This window comes from Mobula birostris, chromosome 2 (assembly GCF_030028105.1).
Source record: "Mobula birostris isolate sMobBir1 chromosome 2, sMobBir1.hap1, whole genome shotgun sequence".
In the NCBI taxonomy this organism is placed as follows: Eukaryota; Metazoa; Chordata; class Chondrichthyes; order Myliobatiformes; family Myliobatidae; genus Mobula; species Mobula birostris.
Genome location: NC_092371.1, coordinates 230,618,276 through 230,642,866, shown reverse-complemented (window position 1 = coordinate 230,642,866; position 24,591 = coordinate 230,618,276). Strand labels below are relative to the sequence as shown.

The 24,591-nt window shown below is 42.4% G+C and overlaps 1 protein-coding gene across 2 annotated transcripts in view; it reads left to right on the top strand.

Annotated features, from left to right (window-relative positions):
• The window catches only part of LOC140210331 (synaptotagmin-like protein 2), a 234,409-nt gene that overhangs the window by 103,395 nt on the left and 106,423 nt on the right, over positions 1-24,591 (top strand). The window contains exons 6-7 of one of the 2 annotated variants that reach the window (XM_072279214.1): positions 17,390-18,418; positions 18,515-18,706. In XM_072279214.1, the coding sequence (XP_072135315.1) occupies positions 17,390-18,418; positions 18,515-18,706 (1,221 nt within the window). Of the gene's footprint in view, positions 1-17,389; positions 18,707-24,591 lie in introns of both variants that reach the window. The other variant, XM_072279207.1, reaches the window with a different exon arrangement.

The following is a 24,591-nucleotide window of genomic DNA, read 5'->3' as shown; positions in this document are numbered from 1 at the left end:
ACTGTGGTTCAAAGAGACTTGAGAGTCCTTGTGCAGGATTCCCTAATTATTAATTTGCAGGTTGAGTCTGTGGTGAGGCATGCAAATACAATGTTAGCATTAATTTCAAGGGGACTAGAATATAAAAACAAGGATGTAATGTTCAGACTATAAAGCTCTGGTGAGGCCTCACTTGGAGTACTGTGAGCAGGTTTGGTTCTCTTATCTTAGACTGGATATGCTGAAGCTGGAGAGGGTTCAAAGGAGGTTCACAAAAATGATTCCAGGATTGAATGTCTTGTCATATGAAGAACATTTGATGGCTCTGGGCCTGTACTCACTAGAATTCAGAAGAATGAGGGGTGACCTCATTGAAACTTAACGAATGGTAAAAGGCCTTGGTAGAGTGGATATAGAGAGAATATTTCTTATGGTGGAAGAGTCAAAGACCAGAGGACAAAGCCTTCGAATAGAGGAGCGTCCTTTTAGAACAGAGCTGAGGAGGAATTTCTTTAGCCAGTGAGCAATGAATCTGTGGAATTCTTTGTCACAGGCAGCTGTGGAGGCCAAGTTTTTATGTATATTTATGGCAGAGTTGATAGATTCATGATTGGTCAGGGCATGAAGAGATACAGGGAGAAGGCAGAAGATTGTGTCTGAGAGGAAAATTGGATCAGACATGATTAAATTGCGGAGCAGACTCAATGGGTCAAATGGCCTAATTCTGCTCCTATGCCTTGTGCTCTTATCGTCTGCACCCAGGTCAGCTATTCCGAACCTAATCCAGCTCCTCCTGCAGCCAGATGGCCAGACTTGAACTCCACGGCCTGACTCACCATCTCCGGACCTCCGGCCAGCAATTACAACATCCCGGCCAGCTACTCCGTACAACAAACAACTCACTGATGTGGAAGACCTGCCATATACATAGTTATTGGAGTCAAGAATAAACTTATTATGTATAAAAACACATCTACAAAGAAAAAAGCACCTTTGGTTGACCTCAATAGGCCGTTGTGTGTATATGCGCCGCCATCTGACTGGAAGTATGTATCTTCCCTTTTATTAAAACAATTAGACAAATTATTAAATAATCCAGTACATCCTAAATTCCAGATTCCCAGAGTTTAGATTAGATTATGAGGACACACAGTCCTCTTTTATTGTCATTTAGTAATGCATGCATTAAGAAATGATACAATGTTCCTCCAGAATGATATCACAGAAACACAAGACAAACCGACTGAAAAACTGACAAAACCACATAATTATAACATATAGTTACATATAGTGCAAAGCAATACTGTGATTTGATGAAGAACAGACCATGGGCACGGTAAAAGAAAGTCTCAAAGTCCTCTCGAAAGTCCCATCATTTCACGCAGATGGTAGAAGGAAGAAAAAAACTCTCCCTGCCATAAGCTTCCAGCGCCGCAAACTTGCCGATGCAGCACCCTGGAAGCACCCAACCACAGCCGACTCTTGAGTCCATCCGAAAACTGCGAGCCTCCGACCAGCCCTCCGACACCGAGCACCGAGCACCATCTCTGCCGAGCGCTTCGACCCTGGCCCCGGCAACAGGCAATAGGCAAAGCCGAGGATTCGGGGCCTTCCCCTCCAGAGATTCTCGATTGCACAGTAGCAGCGGCAGCGAAGCGGGCACTTCAGAAGTTTCTCCAGGTGTTCCTCCGTGCTTCTCACGTCTGTCTCCATCGAATCAAGATTGTGCACGGCCCCTAGTTAACACATACGATATCATTTCAGAGCGGCCGCGCACGCAGCGTCGCGCCGCCATCTTCTCCTCCCCTTCCGGGAAATCTTCACTGAGAAATGAAAAAATGATGATTTTAATATATACTTACCCACTCGTTCTCTTTCTGCTCAACATTAATAACTATACTCCATCCTTTTGGCTCAGTTTTCTGCCCTGGAAGTCTGCTGGTCAGATTTCACCTGGCCCTTCAACACACCCCTTTGGTCAAGAAAGCACAGCAGCGTCTCTAAACCCTATGGAGGTTGAGGCAAGTGAGGCTTACCGCCCACACCCCCACCCATTTTAACCAGTTTTTACAGGAGCACCATCAAGTGTGCCCTGAACAGGTGCATCGCTGTTTAGTATGGGAGTTGCAAAGCATCTATCATCTTGCATCTTGCAAGGACTGCTGAGAGGATCAACGGCATCTCTCTTCCGCCATCAGAGTCTGGAGCGCTGTGTTTGCAGGGCCTTTAGCATTGTCGGTGATCTCTCCCATCCATTCAACAACCTCTTTAACCCCTTACTATCTGAGACACAGTACAAAAGCATTAGGACAAGATCTGCTAAGATAGGAACAGCTTCTTCCCCCAGGCCGTAACACTCCCTGCCACCACTCAGGTCTCATCACTCATGAAGCGCAAGTAGTGTTTTACTGTTTACTTTTTCTCTTTGTATCACATATGGGCATTATTATTTTTAAATTTATTTGTGGTAATATTACTTTTTGTGTTATGTGTGTGAGTTTGTGTGTGAGTACTGCATTGTGCACCTTGGTCTGGAGGAATAGAACATAGAAACATAGAATTGGATTGACTTACTGACACCCTCCACATTAATGAGGAGTAAAAATCTTTATGCTACCTTTTCATCTAAATGTGCTTTGTGTAATTTAAAGTAACTTATAATAAATAGTATGTAAAACAGGACAGTCAATATAGCATGGCAATACAATTGTATCAGCGTGAATTAATCAGTCTGATGGCCTGGTGGAAGAAGCTGTCCCGGAGCCTGTTGGTCCTGGCTTTTATGCTGCAGCACCATTTCCCAGATGGTAGCAGCTGGAACAGTTTGTGGTTGGGGTGACTTGGGTCCCCAATGATCCTTCAGGCCCTTTTTACACATCTGTCTTTGTAATCGCTCTGAATAGTGGGAAGTTTGCATCTACAGATGCGCTGGGCTGTTCACACCACTCTCTGAAGAGTCCTGTGATTGAGGGAAGTACAGTTCCCACACCAGGCAGTGATGCAGCCAGTCAGGATGCTCTCAATTGTGCCCCTGTAGAAAGTTCTTCGGATCTGGGGGGCCCACACCAAACTTCTTCAGCTGTCTGAGGTGAAAGAGGTGCTACAGGGGAGATGTCGGGGTAAGTTTTTTAACACAGAGAGTGGTGAGTGCGAGGAATGGGCTGTCAGCGATGGTGATGGAGGTGGATATGATAGGGTCTTTTATGAGACTCATGGACAGGTACATGGAGCTCAGAAAAATAGAGTGCTATGGGGAACCCGAGGTAATTTCTAAGGTAAGAACATGTTTGGTACAGCTTTGTGGGCTGAAGGGCCTGTATTGTGCTGTAAGAGTTCTATGTTTCTATAGCAGGTATGTACAGACCACGTGAGATCCTCGGTAATGTGGATGCCAAGGAACTTAAAGTTGTTCACCCTGTCAACCCCAGATCTATTGATGTCAATAGGGGTTAGACTGTCTCTATTCCTTCTACAATCCACAACCAGGTCCTTTGTTTTTGCACATTGATGTTATTTTCTTGACACCACCGTGATAGGGTGATGACTTCTTCTCTGTAGGCTGCCTCAGTATTATTTGAGATTAGGCCAATCAGTGTACTGTCATCAGCAAATTTAATTAGCTGATTGGAGCTGTGGGTGGCGATACATTCATGGGTATACAGAGAGTAATGGAGGGGGCTTAGGACACAGCCCTGAGAGGCACCTGTGTTGAGCATCAGAGGGGCAGGGGTGAGGGAGCCCACTCTTACCACCTGCCGGCGATCTGACAGGAAGTCTGGGATCCAGCTGCACAAGGCACGGTGAAGGCCAAGGTCTCTGAGCTTCTTGTCAACCATAGGGAGAATTATGGTGTTGAATGCTGAACTGTAGTCCAAGAACGGCATTCTCACATAAGCGTCCTTCTTCTCCAGACGTGCAAGGACAGTGTGCAGAGCTGTGGCTATTGCATCATCTGTCGATCAGTTGTGTTGGTAGGCAAATTGTAGGGGTCCAGTGTGGGTGGTTGCATGCTGTTTCATTTGTGGTATACATGTGTATAGTTGAATGACAATAAAGGACTCTTTCTCTGAATTCTAGGGTACAGGATTCTATCTGGAATTTTTTTATTGTCTGGGCCTAATTGCTTCACTGTGATTATATCACCTAGAAGTTTCATAATATCACATTTTTGTGCACTATCTGCATCTGAAGATGCATCATTATTAAACATTGTACACTTGACACACGGATCAGGAAGTCTGTGTGTTTTTCCCATGAATCCTGTGCATCCTAAAGCAAGAGGCATCCGAGATCTGTGCAGTGTCTGCATTTCTCAGGGGCAGTAATGGGGCCACTGAAAGTAGCTTACAGAGAACCCATGCAGGCTGCTTCTCTGCAATTTAAATTAAATTCGGGTGGCTTTATTTGCCACATGTACATTGAAAAATTGAAACATACAGTGAAAGCGTATAAGAATGGGCTGGGGACAGCCTGCTAGTGTTACCATGCTTCCAGTGCCAACATAGCATACCCACTATTTATTAATCTGTACAACCCCGTAAATCTTTAGTATGTGGAAGGGAAGTGGAGAAGCCAGGGGAAATCCATGTGGTCTCAGGGTGATCGTACAAACTCATCACAGACAGCGGCAGGAATTGAACTCTGATCTTCCTTTCTTTGGTGCTGTAAGGTGCCACACTACCATCCTGCTCACCAACACGCCACGCCTTCCAGAACTGAGCTCAGGAGCAGTGTGGTCACATGGGCCACAGCTGGTTCTTATGAACTCCCTGTTGGACGTCATGTTAGAGAGGCCAAAATGGACGATTTCGGCATTCATCTGCACTTCCAGCAGCACGTCCTCCAGCTTTCTGGTCCCAGTGCACTGCCATAGGCCAGAGCCAGTAGTTTAAACCAAAACTCGCTGAGGATTCTAGCTAGCTGCAGGACTTCAGTTGGGATAGTTCCCTTTTATGTTATTTGCTTTCTTGAACTGTATTCATTCAGATTCGAAAATGAATTGCTGAATATTGTCCAGTCCACTGACGTGCAACAGTCCTGTAAGCACACCTCCTTTGACCATACCTTTTAGTCCTCACTACTGGTGCTGTGGCCTCTGGTCTCCACCTCTATGCTGGGTCTAGAAGTACAGACAGGTGAATGAGTTTTCCAAAGTGTGAGTGTGAGATAGCGCAGTAAGCATTCTTGATGGTGGCAGAACAGCGGTCAAGTGTGTTGGCTCCTCTGGTTCCACAGATTGATATGTTGGTGTCGTTGTTCAGAGACTTCTTCAAGCTGGCCTGGTTGAGATCCCCCGCAACGATAGGGAAGGCATCAGGGCGCACTGACTCGTACCTGCTAATTATGATGCTCAGCTCCTCCAGCGCCTGGCTGGCGTTGGCCTGAGTTGGAATGTACACTGTTACCAGGATGACGGCAGGAAACTCCCTCGGTAGATAAAATAGATGACATTTGACCGCTAGATGTTCCAGATTGGGTGAGCAGGACCGAAACAGACCCACCATGTCTGTGCACCACGATGAGTTAATCATAAAGCACACTCTCTCTCCTCTACCTTTAATAGACTGAGCGGTCCTGTCTCTCTGGAGAACGATGAAGCCATTGGCCTGAGGCGCTGTCTCCCAAACTAAGTGAAACAAAGCACACAGCTATCCCCACTGTCCCTCTGGTACAGCAATCTTGCACTGAGGTCTTCAGTTTTGTTTTCCAGTGACAGTAGGATAGTAGGGAGTGGGGGGGGGGTGGGTCTAAGGCCTCGTGTTTCAACAGCACCTCACTTTCCGTACTTCTGTTTTCTTAAAGAGCAATTGCACTTTACATCTACGCCACATATATATATATTTGCTGCGGTCATTAATAGGATCCTTGCATTGGATCTGTGTCTGTAATCCAGTCTGCTTAACCTTTAGGAGGCAGTAAATTCTATCACCTAATTTAATTGCTCAACTATCATCAAAACTATATATCTGATCAAACGGTAACGTTGAGTATACTCAGCACATTAGCATTGTTAAGGCAGCGACGGTCATACCTTCTGGGTAATTTGCAGTTCTTCATCTTCTTCTTGGTCCCTTAGCTTCCAAGTGGAACATAGGCCATTGATGAATTCCCATCTCCCACCTCCATCGTCCAAAGCTGATGGCATTGTTGGAGCTCACCAATGTTTCTGTATCCACTATACAGGGGATTGGCCTATACAGCTGCACCAGAGCTCTGTTGGCCAGCCTTACCAGCTTCAACCTCTCATAACGGGGACATAGGGCTCAACTTGGAGAGGCATTTGCAGTTCTATCCTCCCAGGAAAAGCGGCTTTCTAGGTGTGAAGGGCAGTGCCAGGTTCAGATGCTGCAAAAACACGTGTTCATGCACAGAGGGTGGTGAAGACTTAAGAGGCAGTTGCTAATAAAACAGAAACTGAAGCTATGTTGACAACATTTGATAAGTGTGACAACTGCACCCTATTTGACATTCCAAGTAACAAAACGAAACAATGGAACAATAATGCAGACACCTGCTGCAAAATTGTGAATGTTCTGATCTAGAACGAAAGCTGAAAATGCTGTTTTTTTTTAAGAACTCATCTCAAAACAACTTCTATGGAAAGTCCTTACAAAGAACAGCATTAAGTTAGAAAGATTGTTGTCACTTTCAGTGAACAGAGAAGATAAAGCAGAACTGGATGATGTTTGAATAGCTTCAGAGAAGAAAATAAATACCAAGAAGAAACTTCTTATTTAAAACCATTAACAGAAAATAATTGTCAGCAGGACAGAGCTGAAACAATGTTGCTATTGTTACAGCAGCATATTCAAGCCAATGAAAGACACTGTCTAAATCACCTGGAAATTTTATCTACATTATAAGAGTACATTGCTCATTAGGAGTTTGAGAAAATTTGGTCTGTCACCAAAAACACTGGACAATTTCTAGATGTACCGTGGAGAGCATTTGAACTGGTTGCTTCACTGTCTGGTATGGGGGGGGAGGTGGGAAAGCTACTGCACAGGATCGATAAACGCAGCAGAGTATGGTAAACTTAGTCCTCATCATCATCATCGCGGGCACCAGGCTCCATAGTATTCCGGATATCTTCAAGGAGCAATGCCTCAAAAATGTGGCATCCATCGTTAAAGACCCCCATCACCCAGGTCATGCCTTGTCGTCATTGCTTCCATCAGAAAGGAGAGACAGAAGCCGGAAGACACACACTCAATGATTCACTAACAGCTTCTTCCCTTCTGCCATCCAATTTGTAGATGGACGTCGAAGCTGTGAACACTACTGCACTACTTTTTTAATTTCCATTTTTGCAATATTTATTTAATATATGCACCTCCTGTAATTCACAGCTTTTTCTCTATTATATATTGCAATGTATTGTTGCTTCAAAGGCAACAAAATTCACGACATTTGCCAGTGATATTGAACCTGATTCTGATTTTGAAACAGTATTTTTGAATTCACGCTGTAAGTGTTGAAGCCAACCAGAGGACACAGTTGATATTTAGCGCTGGCTAAAGTAGGAATGAGTATTTACAACTCGGGGATCCACGGACTGCTTGATATACAGTGTGAGATGTGTAGGAACTTTTCACAATCTTCATTGCCCTGCTCTGACTCATGAAGGAATCGCTGCAATGGTTCGCCTTACAAGACTACTCATTTGACAGTTTTAGATGTATAGAATATTAGAGCAGGGTCGTGATGTTAAGGCTCTATAAGGCACTCATGAGATCACACGGAGTATTGTGTGCAGTTTTGGGCTCCTTATTTTAGAAAGGATATACTGACATTGGAGAGGGTTCAGAGAAGATTCACGAGGATGATTCCAGGAATGAAAGAGTTACCGTATAAGAAACGTCTGGCAGCTCTTGGGCTGTATTCCCTGCAGTTCAGGACAATGAGGGGGGATCTCATAGAATCATTCCGAATGTTAACAAGTCTGAACAGATTAGATATGGCAAAGTTATTTCCCATGGTAGGGGATTCTAGGACAAGAGGGCACAACTTTGGGATTGAAGGACGTCCTTTTAGAAGGGAGATGCAGAGAAATTACTTTAGTCAGAGGGTGGTAAATCTGTGGAATTTGTTGCCACGAGTGGCTGTGAAGGTCAAGTCATTTGGTGTATTTAAGGCAGAGATAGATAGGTTCTTGATTAGCCAGGGCATCAAAAGGTATGGGGTGAAAGCAGGGGAGTGGGGATGACTGGAAGAATTGGATCAGCCCATGATTGAATGGCGGAGCAGACTCGATGGGCCGAATGGCCTACTTCTGTTCCTATATATTATGGGCTTATGGTCTAATTTTTGGAACATTTTACTTGCAAATAACTGTCAGGAGCATGAGTGATACAGTCAGATGACTGTAATATTTTGAGTTCTGGCACAGTGTCAGATCTTCACATTGTAGGGATTACACATGCCTCACCTACAAGTGACCCCACTCTTCATGAACAAATCTTCACAGCACTGCACATTACTATGTCAGCATGAATGCAGTACTCAAAATGACACTGATCAAAATCAAAGCTGCATAAAGCAAACATTCCTGATTTGAAACGACTCAATCATAAAAATTGAAACTCAATTTAAGAAGAAGCATATACACAGCAGGAAGTTCACAGTAAATTTGCAGTATGTTTACACCTACTTCACAAGCACATTGTCTTCTGCAGTTTTGAATGAAACATATTGTAGACATGGTTCATGAAGGCCTTCAGAGATTCATGAACACATAAGTTTTGTTAACTGAGGAGGTATGGTTCCCAAGCAACACTGACTTGGATGCTGACAAGATTCAACACAGATCTTTAAGTTACTCAAAGGTCATGGACTAACTTAGTTTGCTTTTCAAATTTGCCTCAGTGATTAAGAGCCTATGATGGTTGATACCTGTAGTAGATTCCCATCGTAGAAATTGCTAGTTCTGCAGCCAGGAAAGTGACCGCTCTAAAGTTTGGTGTCTTTGCATTTTGTGATGTACAGACAATGGACCACCATTCAACAAATTTCAAAGTTCAAAGTACATTTATTATCGAAGTATGTATATGTTATACAACCTTGAGATTCGCCTCCTTACAGGCGGCCACAAAACAACCTATTAAAAACAAGAAGACTGCCAAACACCCAATGTGCAGAGACAGAGGAAAATATAAATTGTGCAATCAATAAAAGTAAGTAAATGGCATTTAGAACAAAAGTGAGTCCTCAGACAAAAGCCCAGAGCCACCCAAGCAGGCCCATAGCTTCAGGTATGATATTGTGGCCATCACTGAGACCTGGCTAAAGGATGCATGTCTCTGGGAGCTGAACGTCCAAGGATACACGGTGTATCGGAAGGATAGGAAGGTAGGCAGAGGGGGAGGCGTGGCTTTATTGGTAAGAAATGATATTAAATCATTAGAAAGAGGTGATATAGGATCGGAAGGTGCAAAATCTTTATGGGTTGAGCTAAGGAATAGCAGGGGTAAAAGGACCCTGATGGCAGTTATTTATAGGTCTCCAAACAGCTGCAGAGATGTGGACTACAAATTACAACAAGAAATAGAAAAGGCTTGTCAGAAGAGCAGTGTTATGATAATTGTGGGGGATTTTAACATGCGAGTAGATTGGAAAAATCAGGTCGGCACTGGATCTCAAGAGAGAGAATTTGTAGAATGTCTGCGAGATGGCTTTTTAGAACAGCTTGTTGTTGAGCCCACTAGGGGATCGGCTGTACTGGATTGGATATTGTGTAATGAACCGGAGGTGATTGGAGAGATTGAGGTGAAGGAACCCTTAGGAGGCAGTGATCATAACATGATTGAGTTCACTGTGAAATTAGAAAAAGAGAAGCCGAAATCTGATGTGTCGGTGTTTCAGTGGAGTAAAGGAAACTACAGTGGCATGAGAGAGGAACTGGCCAAAGTTGACTGGAAAGAGACACTGGCGGGAAAGACGGCAGAGCAGCAGTGGCTGGAGTTTATGCGAGAAATGAGGAATGTGCAAGACAGGTATATTCCAAAAAAGAAGAAATTTTCGAGTGGAAAAATGATGCAACCGTGGTTGACAAGAGAAGTCAAAGCCAAAGTTAAAGCTAAGGAGAGGGCATACAAGGAAGCAAAAATTAGTGGGAAGACAGAGGATTGGGAAGTCTTTAAAACCTTACAAAAGGAAACCAAGAAGGTCATTAAGAGAGAAAAGATTAACTATGAAAGGAAACTAGCAAATAATATCAAAGAGGATACTAAAAGCTTTTTCAAGTATATAAAGCGTAAACGACAGGTGAGAGTAGATATAGGACCGATAGAAAATGATACTGGAGAAATTGTAATGGGAGATGAGGAGATGGCAGAGGAACTGAACAAGTATTTTGCATCAGTCTTCACTGAGGAAGACAGCAGGATACCGGACACTCAAGGGTGGCAGGAAAGAGAAGTGTGTGCAGTCACAATTACAACAGAGAAAGTACTCAGGAAGCTGAATAGCCTAAAGGTAGATAAATCTCCTGGACCAGATGGAATGCACCCTCATGTTCTGAAGGAAGTAGCTGTGGAGATTGTGGAGGCATTAGCGTTGATCTTTCAAAAGTCGATAGATTCTGGCATGGTTCCGGAAGACTGGAAGATTGCAAATGTCACTCTGCTATTTAAGAAGGGGGCGAGGAAGCAAAAAGGAAATTATAGACCTGTTAGCTTGACGTCGGTGGTTGGGAAGTTGTTGGAGTCGATTGTCAAGGATGAGGTTACAGAGTACCTGGAGGCATATGACAAGATAGGCAGAACTCAGCATGGATTCCTTAAAGGAAAATCCTGCCTGACAAATCTATTACAATTTTTTGAGGAAATTACCAGTAGGCTAGGCAAGGGAGATGCAGTGGATGTTGTATATTTGGATTTTCAGAAGGCCTTTGACAAGGTGCCACACGTGAGGCTGCTTAACAAGATAATAGCCCATGGAATTACGGGAAAGTTACATATGTGGATAGAGCGTTGGTTGATTGGCAGGAAACAGAGAATGGGAATAAAGGGATCCTATTCTGGTTGGCTGCCGGTTACCAGTGGTGTTCCACAGGGATCAGTGTTGGGGCCGCTTCTTTTTACATTATACATCAACGATTTGGATTATGGAATAGAGGGCTTTGTGGCTAAGTTTGCTGATGATACAAAGATAGGTGGAGGGGCCGGTAGTGCTGAGGAAACGGAGAGTCTGCAGAGAGACTTGAATAGATTGGAAGAATGGGCAGAGAAGTGGCAAATGAAGTACAATGTTGGAAAGTGTATGGTTATGCACTTTGGCAGAAAAAATAAACGGGCAGACTATTATTTAAATGGGGAAAGAATTCAAAGTTCTGAGATGCAACGGGACTTGGGAGTCCTCGTACAGGATTCCCTTAAAGTTAACCTCCAGGTTGAGTCGATAGTGAAGAAGGCGAATGCAATGTTGGCATTCATTTCTAGTGGAATAGAGTATAGGAGGAGGGATGTGATGTTGAGGCTCTATAAGGCGCTGGTGAGACCTCACTTGGAGTACAGTGGGCAGTTTTGGTCTCCTTATTTAAGAAAAGATGTGCTGACGTTGGAGAGGGTACAGAGAAGATTCACTAGAATGATTCTGGGAATGAGAGGGTTAACATATGAGGAACGTTTGTCCGCTCTTGGACTGTATTCCTTGGAGTTTAGAAGAATGAGGGGAGACCTCATAGAAACATCTTGAATGTTAAAAGGCATGGACAGAGTGGATGTGGCAAAGTTGTTTCCCATGATGGGGGAGTCTAGTATGAGAGGGCATGACTTCAGGATTGAAGGGTGCCCTTTCAGAACAGAAATGCGAAAAAATTCTTTTAGTTAGAGGGTGATGAATCTATGGAATTTGTTGCCACGGGCAGCAGTGGAGGCCAAGTCATTGGGTGTATTTAAGGCAGAGATTGATAGGTATCTGAGTAGCCAGGGCATCAAAGGTTATGGTGAGAAGGCGGGGCAGTGGGACTAAATAGGATAAAATGGATCAGCTCATGATAAAATGGCGGAGCAGACTGGATGGGCCGAATGGCCTACTTCTGCTCCTTTGTCTTATGGTCTTATGATGTATTGGACTGAATCCACCACCTTTTGAAGGATTTTCCACTCAAAGTTATATAATTTTTAAATATTTTGTTAATAAATGCACTTTGAATCTTTGATTCTTATTATGACTTCTTCCCCCTGGTTTTCCAGTCCTCTTGAAGGGTCTCAGCCCAAAATGTTGACTGTTTTTTCATCTCTAAAGATGATGCCTGACTTGCTGAATTGTGTGTGTGTTGCTCTGGATTTCCAGCATCTGCAGAATCTCTTGTGTTTGTGGAGATGGAAACAGGTTTTTCAGAATTATAGTGCGATGCCACATTCAGGGCAGGCCAAACAGCAGAGGCACTTATCTGTGCACAACTTACTCTTTCTGTTTTTCAAGAAGTACTCTGTGAGAGACATGATCAAAATCCACATGTGTATAACATTAACAATATCATCATAAAAGACAACATTGTGTAATATGAAGAAACGCATGAAATTATCACCTCAGACTGGTAATAAGAGTCTTGTGAAATGTGTCATTCCTCAGAGTGTTCAAGACCCAATCCATTGTCACTGAATAGATCATAAGACCATAAGATATAGGAGCAAAATTAGGCCATTTGGCCCATCAAGTCTGCTCCACCATTTCATCATGGCTGATCCATTTCCCTCTCAGCCCCAATCTCCTGCCTTCCCCCCTATCCCTTCATGCAAGAATCTTTCAATCTTTGCCTTAAATATCCCCAGTGGTTTGTCTTCAACACCTGCCTGTGGCAATGGATTCCCCAGATTCACCATACTCTGGCTAAAGAAATTTTTCTTCATCTCCATTCTAAATGGATGTTCCTCTATTCTGAGGCTCTGTCCACTGGTCTTAGACTCCCCCACCATAGGAAATATCCTCTCTACGTCCATTCTATCAAGGCCTTTCACCATTCAATAGCTATCAATAAGGTCCCACTCATTCTTCTGAATTCCACTGAGTACAGGCCCAGAGCCATCAAATGCTCCTCATATAATAAACCTTTCAATTCTGGAATCATTTTTGTGAACCTCCTTTGAACCCTCTCCAATGTCAGCACATACTTTCTTAGATAAGGTCCCCAAAACTGCTCGCAGCTTTCCAAGTGAGGCCTCAGCAGCGCTTCATAAAGCCTCAACATTACATCTTTGCTTTCACACTCTAGTCCTCTCAAAATGAATGCTAACATCACAATTGCCTTCCTTACCACTGACTCAGCCTGCAAATTAACCTTTAGGGAACCTCAAGGCTGACACAAAATTAAGCAACCTCAGTAGACACAACAAACAATTTTTCTCATCTGGATATTACCGTTATCTAGCTATTATGAGCAGAAACCTTCTTTCCTGAGAGAATGTGAAGAAGTTAATGTAGCAGAGATGTGTATTTCCTTTATTGGAGTGTATAGTTCTGAGCATACCCAGTATTTTGAATGTGGTAATAAAGCATGCAACCACTATTCTACATTGTACAGCAGAGTTTGTCTAATTAATTGCATGCTTCAAATGCTTACTAGTTCAAAGTCAAAGTGTATTTATTATCAAAGTATAGTATACAGCTGAGAGTCATCCTCTTGTAGGCAGCCACAGAACAAAGAAACAACATTCAAGTAAACATCAACACCAAACGTGTGAAAAAAGAACAATTTGCACAAATGGCTAAAAGCAATTGAACAACACATAAAATATCAGTGTTAAACTGGGATTTCAGCTGAGTTCAGGTCAGTGCCATTCAGCTAGCCCACTGCAGGCCACAGGGCAAAGCACTCCTTGCTGAAGCACCTCAGACCATATTGTTTGCCTTGATCCAACTGCTCAAAAACAGCGGTAAAAAAAAGAGTAACCCCGGAATCCAGGAACACATGCATGATGAACCCCCAAAATCCCCCAAAACAATTCCACAGGCTCCCTGAACATGGATCCCAAGACTACTGCACTTTCCAACAGCAGCGAGCTAGAGGGAGAGGAAACTCAGCCACACGCAGGCAGACAGTGTCAAATACCCACCTGTCCTCTGCCCTCACTCTCATCAACTTCAACTTTATTTGAGGCCTCAATCAGAGAAAAGCAATGGAGTCGACCCTGGGCTCATGCCCTGTCTCCAGGCCTCCAGGCATCCAGGTCACACACTCTGCTCCAGTCGTCACTGAACTCCCTAGGAAACAGCAAAGCGCCATATCGATCTATCAGTCCAAAACCACACCGTCAAAATGTAAATTATAAATTCCAATCGCACTCAGCTCAGATGTAGTATTGTACTTAAAAGAAGAAGTAAAAGAAGTAGTTGTGTGAACTGCCTGCAGGAAGTCATTCTTGGTTGCATTGTTTGCTGGCACCATCTTGAAGAAGCCTCTGGAACATATGGGAGTTGTAGTTGAATCTACACATTGAATCTCTGAAATTCCAATAAAACCTGCCTATACTCAGGATTCAATCACATCCTCCCCACCTCTTTAAGCAAACTGATTGCCATTTACCAATCTCAAACCAATCCCAAGAACACACCCTTCTCTCAATTTTTCAATGATCTGACCTAATCCTAGACCCACCATATCTTCTCTCCCCCGTATACTCCAGAGGTATTCTTGAATATACCTGATTTTCTACATTGACTTGTGGAAACACACAAAGAAAAGCCTTACCATATTAACTGTCCATTGCTCCATAATTGTTTAACTGCCCTTGAAAGTAAAGACCAAGCTCTTGGTCAATAAACAGAACAATAATGAACATAACATCTGAAGACTTATCAGGCATGAATGCCAAATATCACAAGCCACATGTGTAAATGATATTTTATGGTTGTAGGATGTATACATACACAGAATATCAGTAAGAGATATCTTTAAATTATCAGGATACTGGGGCACGATTTCTTAACATTGTCCAAACCAATGAGAAATGGTGAGAAACCCATTAGAAATGGGGCTGTACTCAGCCGAATCTTGGAAAATGATGCTGGTTAAATTTTGGAAGTGTTAGTGTGGGAGCACTTTGGGGTTAGTAGTCCATAATTCCTGAGAGTTACAGGGTTATTTTGGAAGGGGCAAAGAGCAGTTTGGAAGTTAAGGTCCTAAATTGGGGAAAGGCTGATTTCAATAACATCAGGGAGGGTTTGATGAAAATAGATTGTGAGCAAACATGAGAAAATCTGCAGATGCTGGAAATCCAAGCAACACACACACAAAATGCCTGAGGAACTCAGCAGGTCAGGCAGCATCTATGGAAAAGAATAAACAGTCAATGTTTTGAGCTGAGACCCTTCACCAGGACTTAGGGTTGTGAGCAGTTGCTTTGGAGCAGAATAACTTTCAACAAGTGGGAATCACTTATAAGTAAGTTAATGGAAATTCACGAGATTGACCTGATTTTTTAACCAAGATTATTGATGAGTTTAGTAGATGTTGCCTTTACTAAAGTGTCTGAGAAGGTTCCACGTGGTAAGCTGTAAACTAATGGCACACGAGATCCAAAGAAAGTTAGAAAATTGATCCAAAATTGATAATAAGACTAATAAGAGACAGAGACTGGTGGTGGTAGGACATCACAAAATTTTAGAAACATTTTGTTTTGCACTTGAACTACCAAGGCCTATCTGGTTATGGACCAAGTGAAAAGAGTAAAGAAAATGATGGGCTGAAGTGTCTGTTTCTGTGCTGGCAATTTCACATCATTATGAAAGTGAAAAAAAAAGATAATTGAGCTTTAAAAGTGAATTACATCTAGAGCAAATTAGGTGGCCAAGATCTTTAGTGATAATTTCTAAAAATAATTTTGCTGCCTGATGCTTCCACCCACAAATCCAGGCACGGCCCCAGATTGAATCAATCACCATGATGAGAACAGCTAATTACTCCTACTTGCAAGACTTTGCTGTGACCCTTAAAATTACTTTTTGTGAAGTTGTTCCTGTTGATTTGAAATAAAGCAAGGAACACCCTGAATCATAGCTGATGGACAGAAACAAGTAAGATTATGGGCAGATAGTATTTTTCACAATACCAGGATAGGGACAGTATTACTCCTATCCTGGCCTCTCTCCACTGGTTACCAGTACGGTTTAGAATTGATTTTAAGGTTCTCCTGTTTGTTTTTAAAGCTCTAAATGGGCTGGCCCCCTCCTATATCGCAGACCTTCTGACCCTTTATTCTACTTCCAGGTCCTTCAGGTCGGCTGATTTGGGGCTCCTGGCTGTCCCGCGATCTAAATTTAAGTTCAGGGGTGACCGCGCCTTTGCTGTTGTAGCCCCTAGACTGTGGAACAGCATCCCCCTCCCTATCAGATCTGCCCCCTCCATTGACTCTTTTAAGTCCAGGCTCAAAACTTACCTTTATTCACTAGCGTTTTGGATCTTCCTGATGTGGCTGATTTTTGGCTTGTGCGCTAGGCTCATGTGTTGTTTATTTTGTGCCTATAAACTGTGTGCCTTGTTGTTTATATCTGTGTTTCTTGTATTTGTGATTTTAGCTACCTGTTATGGTTTGTACAGCACTTTGGTCAATATGGGTTGTTTTTAAATGTGCTTTATAAATAAATTTGACTTGACTTGACTTGAATATCAATGAACAGCTTTAAAATGTATATTCTTTTTATTCAGCGATACAGCATGGAACAGTTCTTCCCAGCCTAATGAGCAGCACCACCCAGCAACCCACCTATTTAATACTATCTCAACCACAGGACCATTTACAATGACCATTTGTCTTAATAAACCGGAGCACCTGGGAGGAACATACAAACTCCTTACAGATGGTGCTGAATTGAACTCCAAACTCTGGAACGCCCTGAGCTTTAATAGTGTCACACTAACCACTACATGGCTGTGGTGCCCCAGAGAGTCTTTATTAATATAGAAAACACTAACTAATCTTGGCACAATTACCCACCTCAAGCAGCAATGCAGTAAGTAGCCGGATGTTGTCTTAGCCAGAGCACTTGAGCTCTTCTTCTGAGGGAGCTTCAATCCAGAGACAGGAGAATTAGCACTGAGTTAAGTGTGACAGTTTATTTAAAATCTTTCAGATATACCAAATTCAATTCACATCAAAAGGAAACAGAAAGTTAATGACTTGCATCAGGATGCAGCTCTCTTCGTTATGTGATCCTTGAGCTATTTTCTAACATGTGTCTTGAAATTCAAATTTATTGCTGACTTTGTCTCATCTGATTTGTAAGATTAATATGATGGGTTGGATTGACATTCCTATTTAAGCAGTTTCAGATTTTGAATCAGTGATTCTTCACTTGTCACTTGAAGTGTATTCAGAAGTCATATTATAATTTCTAACCAATGTATGTTACTGATGGAAAACAATGAACTAGACCTTTTCTCATACAATCATAATTAAATTTTTTAAAGGAGACATCAGAGAAGCAGACAGTAAAAGAAGTCATCAAGATTATGAAGACAAGTCTATGTCCCCAGGCAGTGAGGAACTTCCTTCCAACAATGACTCATTTGTTACAGCAAAAGATGAACCTATGTCAGAAACAAATCCCTATTCTGACTTTAGAATCAATCAACTATTGCACTCAGCCAAAGAACCACAGTTCTGGACCTCTGAAGAGGCTCAAGAAAGTCCTCAAAAAGGGTCTGGTGATCTGAATGTACAGGTAGACAGCTCTTTGACCAAAAGTGCCCAACCAGGATATTCTCCAGATGACCTTGATGCACCCGGAAGTCTAGGACTTCCTAAACAAATGGAATACTTTAAGCATAGTTCTGCAACTATGGATGAGAGCAGAAAAAATGACAGTGATGCAGAATTTGTACAAGATCCAGAAGAGACCAATGGCCCAACGAAAGATTTCTCAGTGACAGATAAAGCTTTGTCCAATTCAAAGAAAGACCCTAAGGAAAAGAATGTAACTTCAAGAAAAACATCAACACTACTGTCAGAAATTCTGAAAAATGCGAGCAAGCCCCAGAAAGAAAACACTGACTATGCTATCAAATCAAAGACAGGGTCTTTGGAAAATGCAGTAGAAGCTGGTGTTGTGAACAAGTCTCCAGATATAAATAGTCTATTTTCTTCAAGACATTCATCTGTTGAAGACAATACAAAGTCCAATGCATCAACATGGCAAGATCAATCCATTGTCAATGTGGACCAAGATTATGAACCAGAGAGCTCTACAGGTCTAATAAGCAACACATCAAGCCAAGTTCGGAAACCTGGAGAACATTACAATGATGTATCAAATACAACTTTAGGAAAAGGAGAGTCTGAGAGCTCAAAAAGGAAAGGGATTTTAAAGCATAGTTCCAGCACCAGCTCCAATGAGTCAGAAAATTTCCCCAAATTGAGTTTACTCCGACCTACTGAAGACATAGGAGACATACCACAACAAACAGATGATTACAGTAGCAACGCAAAGACAGACCCAGGTAACAGACAAGTAAGGTTCTCAGCCAAAATGAAAAACAAGCCATTGTTAAATGTTGAAGAGTGGGAAACTGACAATGCTCCTAACTCTTCAATAGCAATGAATGAAGATGATGCCACATCACAGCAAGAAGGAAAAAATGACGACAGCTTCTCCCCATTGTCTCCAGCTGAAAGATTTGAAACCAAACCATATGAAAATCCGTATTTGAGCAACAAGGGAACAACTGAACATTTCCCATCTCCATCCTGGAGAGAGACTTCAGAGACACTGCCGAAGACTGAACAAGGTATGCTCATGATTTGTCTGTCTAGTAACAATGATTACTGCTGAAAAATTAGATATAATTTTTTGCATTCACTTTGAGAGTTTTAGTGTACTTTATGAAAACTAACTGGCAGTTCTGCACATCTCAGCACACTTAGGGTTGGTTTGTAGGAATAGGTCAAATTATCCAAAAAATACAAACCAGAAGTGTTTTGGTATACAGAACCTTATATTTAAGAAGGGGACCCATTTATTTCCTGTGCTGTTGATCCTATGTCCTTTTATGTGAATAGAAATAAATTATAAAGTAAACTTTAAAAACCTGATGATCACAATCTTGCCTTCCTTGACAATATGGGTTCTCTGGTTTCACACAGTCTTACCTTCTTCTTCTTCTTAACCTATCAATCCAATACTGGGGCATTGACCACCAATAGCAGTTCACCTGAATCCTCTGTCCTGGGCTGAAAATACATCAGACCTGTGGCTTCCATTTTCAACACATGACTCATACGTCTTTCAGCTGAAGGTCCTTCCACTCCCAGGGATGAGGTCTTTGGATTTTCAGTTAACATTTCTGTAGCTTTGGATTTTGCTTTATGGGATGGGTTTGCTCGCCCTTTGCCCAGCCCTCCTCTTTTCACAGCTGGGCTTGGGATCATCCATGGCAGAGTTGCACAGTCTTGTATCAAAGTACAAAAAGTCGCAGCAGTATAGTGGCAACACAAGGATGGAGGCAGATAGCAAGCAAGGGAGATTCTCAACCAAAATGAAAAAGAAGTCGCTGTCAAATATTGTTGAAGGGTAGAAAACAGATAAAGCAACTATCTCTTTAAAAGCAATGAATGAAGATAGTACCATGTCACGGGTTGGAAAGAAGGCAGTTGTTAACTTTGCATTACTCCAATCTTTCAAGCTCTTTCCCAAACTGCAATAACACGATGAGTTGGCTCAGAACAGGGTTTAACCCTTAATCTTAAAGATCAACCTTAATTAGGTAAATTGCCTCTTTCTATTGTATTTTAGTTTGATCAACATTTATTTCCTTAATTTGAGAATTCTGCTGCCTTTTAATAATCAATAGAGAAATGTTAAGTTATGTATAGATTTAGTCAAACGAATTGAAAATCATTTGAATCCACACTCCAATGTCATATGTCCTCATAGCATTATCTGTATACCCTGACAGTCATTCCAGATTTTGATGTGTAGGACTATCACTTTTTATAGACCACAACCCATATTCCATGAATGGCTAAACCACATCCAGAAAGCTCTGTTTTTCCAGCGTGATAGCATAACGGTTAGCACAACATTTTTTCCTCAACAGTGATCACCAATTGGGGCTCAATTTGTGACGATATCTGTAAGGAGTCTGTACATTCTCCCCACGAATGTATGGGTCCCTTCTGGTTGCACTGGTTTTCTCCTACATTCCAAAGATGTACAGTTAGGATTGGACAGTTGTGGGTGCGCAATGTTGGCGACATTTGTAGACTGCCCAGCACATTCCCTGATGATTTGATTTGATGCACATGACACAGTAAGGTATAATGGCCCACCCCATCCCCATGTGACAAATAAAGCTAACCTTCTTCTTCAAATCTCTGAATAAAAGTAATTTAATTTAAGTGACAGGTTGGTGCTGAACTACATTTCCCTCAAGCCAAGGAATAAAATGAAAACAGAGCAGAGAGTCATGTACTGTGCAGGAGTCTATCTGTGCTTGCTTATCTGAGGAGCATCTTTGACTCTGCCTCATCTGATGCAATTGTTCATGATAAATACCTGCATGCATCCTCTGGGTCATTAAAAGTATATGGTTTGTCAAACAGTTTCATCTAAGCTTATATTCCTAAATTCTACTTAAGATTCAACTACTGTTGGGCAGGGTGAGTTGTTCAGAAATCCAGGGGTAGAGAAACAGAACAGAAAAGGTGACTAAGAGCCACAAATTGAAACTGAGGATCATATTTAACAAGGCAATGAAATAAATGATCTCATTAACCCAGCACTAGGGAATGAGCTAGATTTAGGATCAGAAATCCTAAGATCTATTAGTCAGGGTGGCACATTTGAGCAAATGCATGAGGGACTGAATTTATTTGGGTGAAGCATGGAGGGGAGATCCTGCATCTCCTGGCCCTGCAATGTACTTGCCCTTGTGCTATTCTTTGGTAAGACTACCAGCTGAAAAATGGGTGAAGCCTGCACCATCTACACTTCATCTAGATGTGTCCTGAGGTTGCAATGGGAGGCTGGGAGGTCATTGCTGATCAGAATACCTACACTGGATGCATGCTGGATTGTGCGGCCACATATTCCGAGGATCCAGCCAAAGTTACCGGTCATGAGGACAATGGAGATGGGGTGGAGCGTTATACCTTACAATTTCCATTGCCATTGGGCAGCTGGTGTCATATTCTCCTTATTTTTAATAGAGTTCAATCGAATTTACTTGATCTAAGCTGCTTCCAATTCATTTTGGAGTATGAAGACGAAAAGCAGGAATAATCAGTTGCTTCCTCTTAGAATATTTTTGTATTGCAGCAATTATTCAAATCTCCAAAATGAATTTGAGAATAAAATTTTGTACAGGTGATTGTTTCTTTCCTTCTGAGATGGCACAGAGTGCAGCTGGTACAGATGCTGCCTCATTACTCCAGGAATTTGGCTTCAATCCTGACTTCCAGTGTTGTCCAGAGATTAAGGGAGCTAGGGCTTTACTCTTTGGAGAGAAGGAGGATGAGAGGAGACATGATAGAGGTGTACAAGATAATAAGAGGAATAGATAGAGTGGATAGCCAGTGCCTCTTTCCCAGGGCACCACTGCTCAATACAAGAGGACATGGCTTTAAGGTAAGGGGTGGGAAATTCAAATGGGATATTAGAGGAAGGTTTTTTACTCAGAGAGTGGTTGGTGCGTGGAATGCACTACCTGAGTCAGTGGTGGAGGCAGATACACTAGTGAAGTTTAAGAGACTACTAGACAGGTATATGGAGGAATTAAAGTTGGGGGCTTATATGGGAGGCAGGGTCTGAGGGTTTGAGAACATTGTGGACCAAAGAGCCTGTACTGTGCTGTACTATTCTATGTTCTATGTTCTATGTCTGTATAAAGTTTACATGTTCTCCCTGTAACTGTCTGGGTTTCACCTGGAATGTCTGGTTTCCTCCTACATTCCAAATATATGCAGGCTGTTGGGTGAACTGGCCACATTAAATAGCTCGGGTGTGTAGATCAGCGGTAGAATCGGGGAGTGGCTTATGCGAATGTGGAGACAGTACTCACACAGAAAAGCTACCTTTTTCAAAAGCTCCCTTCTGGAAAGCACTACAGGGTTATTAAATGAAAAACTTAATGCAATCTTCAAAGTTTCTTCCCCCAGGTAGTTAATCTGATCAACCAATCAAGTTAGCCCTCCTTGCCCCCCTCTATCCATTACTTTAGTTACTGTCCTTTAAACCACTTTTTATAATGCAGTTTACATTTTAAAAGAAGACTGGTTGTTTATGTATTTATGCATGTTTTGTTCCATATACATACTTCTAACTTTATTTTCATATAATGCTTTATTCATAGAAACATAGAAACATAGAAAATAGGTGCAGGAGTAGGCCATTCGGCCCTTCGAGCCTGCACCGCCATTTATTATGATCATGGCTGATCATCCAACTCAGAACACCGCCCCAGCCTTCCCTCCATACCCCCTGACCCCCGTAGCCACAAGGGCCATATCTAACTCCCTCTTAAATATAGCCAATGAACTGGCCTCAACTGTTTCCTGTGGCAGAGAATTCCACAGATTCACCACTCTCTGTGTGAAGAAGTTTTTCCTCATCTCGGTCCTAAAAGGCTTCCCCTCTATCCTCAAACTGTGACCCCTCATTCTGGACTTCCCCAACATCGGGAACAATCTTCCTGCATCTAGCCTGTCCAATCCCTTTAGGATCTTATACATTTCAATCAGATCCCCCCTCAATCTTCTAAATTCCAATGAGTACAAGCCCAGTTCATCCAGTCTTTCTTCATATGAAAGTCCTGCCATCCCAGGAATCAATCTGGTGAACCTTCTCTGTACTCCCTCTATGGCAAGGATGTCTTTCCTCAGATTAGGGGACCAAACTGCACACAATACTCCAGGTGTGGTCTCACCAAGGCCTTGTACAACTGCAGTAGTACCTCCCTGCTCCTGTACTCAAATCCTCTCGCTATAAATGCCAGCATACCATTCGCCTTTTTCACCGCCTGCTGTACCTGCATGCCCACTTTCAATGACTGGTGTATAATGACACCCAGGTCACGTTGCACCTCCCCTTTTCCTAATCGGCCACCATTCAGATAATAATCTGTTTTCCTATTTTTGCCACCAAAGTGGATAACTTCACATTTATCCACATTAAATTGCATCTGCCATGAATTTGCCCACTCACCCAACCTATCCAAGTCACCCTGCATCCTCTTAGCATCCTCCTCACAGCTAACACTGCCACCCAGCTTCGTGTCATCCGCAAACTTGGAGATGCTGCATTTAATTCCCTCATCCAAGTCATTAATATATATTGTAAACAACTGGGGTCCCAGCACTGAGCCTTGCGGTACCCCACTAGTCACCGCCTGCCATTCTGAAAAGGTCCCGTTTATTCCCACTCTTTGCTTCCTGTCTGCTAACCAACTCTCCACCCACACCAATACCTTACCCCCAATACCGTGTGCTTTAAGTTTGCACACTAATCTCCTGTGTGGGACCTTGTCAAAAGCCTTTTGAAAATCCAAATATACCACATCCACTGGTTCTCCCCTATCCACTCTACTAGTTACATCCTCAAAAAATTCTATGAGATTCGTCAGACATGACTTTCCTTTCACAAATCCATGCTGACTTTGTCCGATCATTTCACCACTTTCCAAATGTGCTGTTATCACATCCTTGATAACTGACTCCAGCAGTTTCCCCACCACCGACGTTAGGCTAACCGGTCTATAATTCCCCGGTTCCTCTCTCCCTCCTTTTTTAAAAGGTGGAGTTACATTAACCACCCTCCAATCCTCAGGAACTAGTCCAGAATCTAACGAGTTTTGAAAAATTATCACTAATGCATCCACTATTTCTTGGGCTACTTCCTTAAGCACCCTGGGATGCAGACCATCCAGCCCTGGGGATTTATCTGCCTTCAATCCCTTCAATTTACCTAACACCACTTCCCTACTAACATGTATTTCGCTCAGTTCCTCCATCTCACTGGACCCTCTGTCCCCTACTATTTCTGGAAGATTATTTATGTCCTCCTTAGTGAAGACAGAACCAAAGTAATTATTCAATTGGTCTGCCATGTCCTTGCTCCCCATAATCAACTCACCTGTTTCTGTCTGTAAGGGACCTACATTTGTCTTTACCAGTCTTTTCCTTTTTACATATCTATAAAAGCTTTTACAGTCCGTTTTTATGTTGCCTGCCAGTTTTCTCTCATAATCTTTTTTCCCCTTCCTAATTAAGCCCTTTGTCCTCCTCTGCTGAACTCTGAATTTCTCCCAGTCCTCAGGTGAGCCACTTTCTCTGACTAATTTGTATGCTGCTTCTTTGGAATTGATACTATCCCTAATTTCTCTTGTCAGCCACGGGTGCACTACCTTCCTTGATTTATTCTTTTGCCAAACTGGGATGAACATTTGTTGCAGTTCATCCATGCAACCTTTAAATGCTTGCCATTGCATATCCACCGTCAATCCTTTAAGTGTCATTTGCCAGTTTATCTTAGCTAATTCACGTCTCATACCTTCAAAGTTACCCCTCTTTAAGTTCAGAACCTTTGTTTCTGAATTAACTATGTCACTCTCCATCTTAATGAAGAATTCCACCATATTATGGTCACTCTTACCCAAGGGGCCTCTCATGACAATGAATT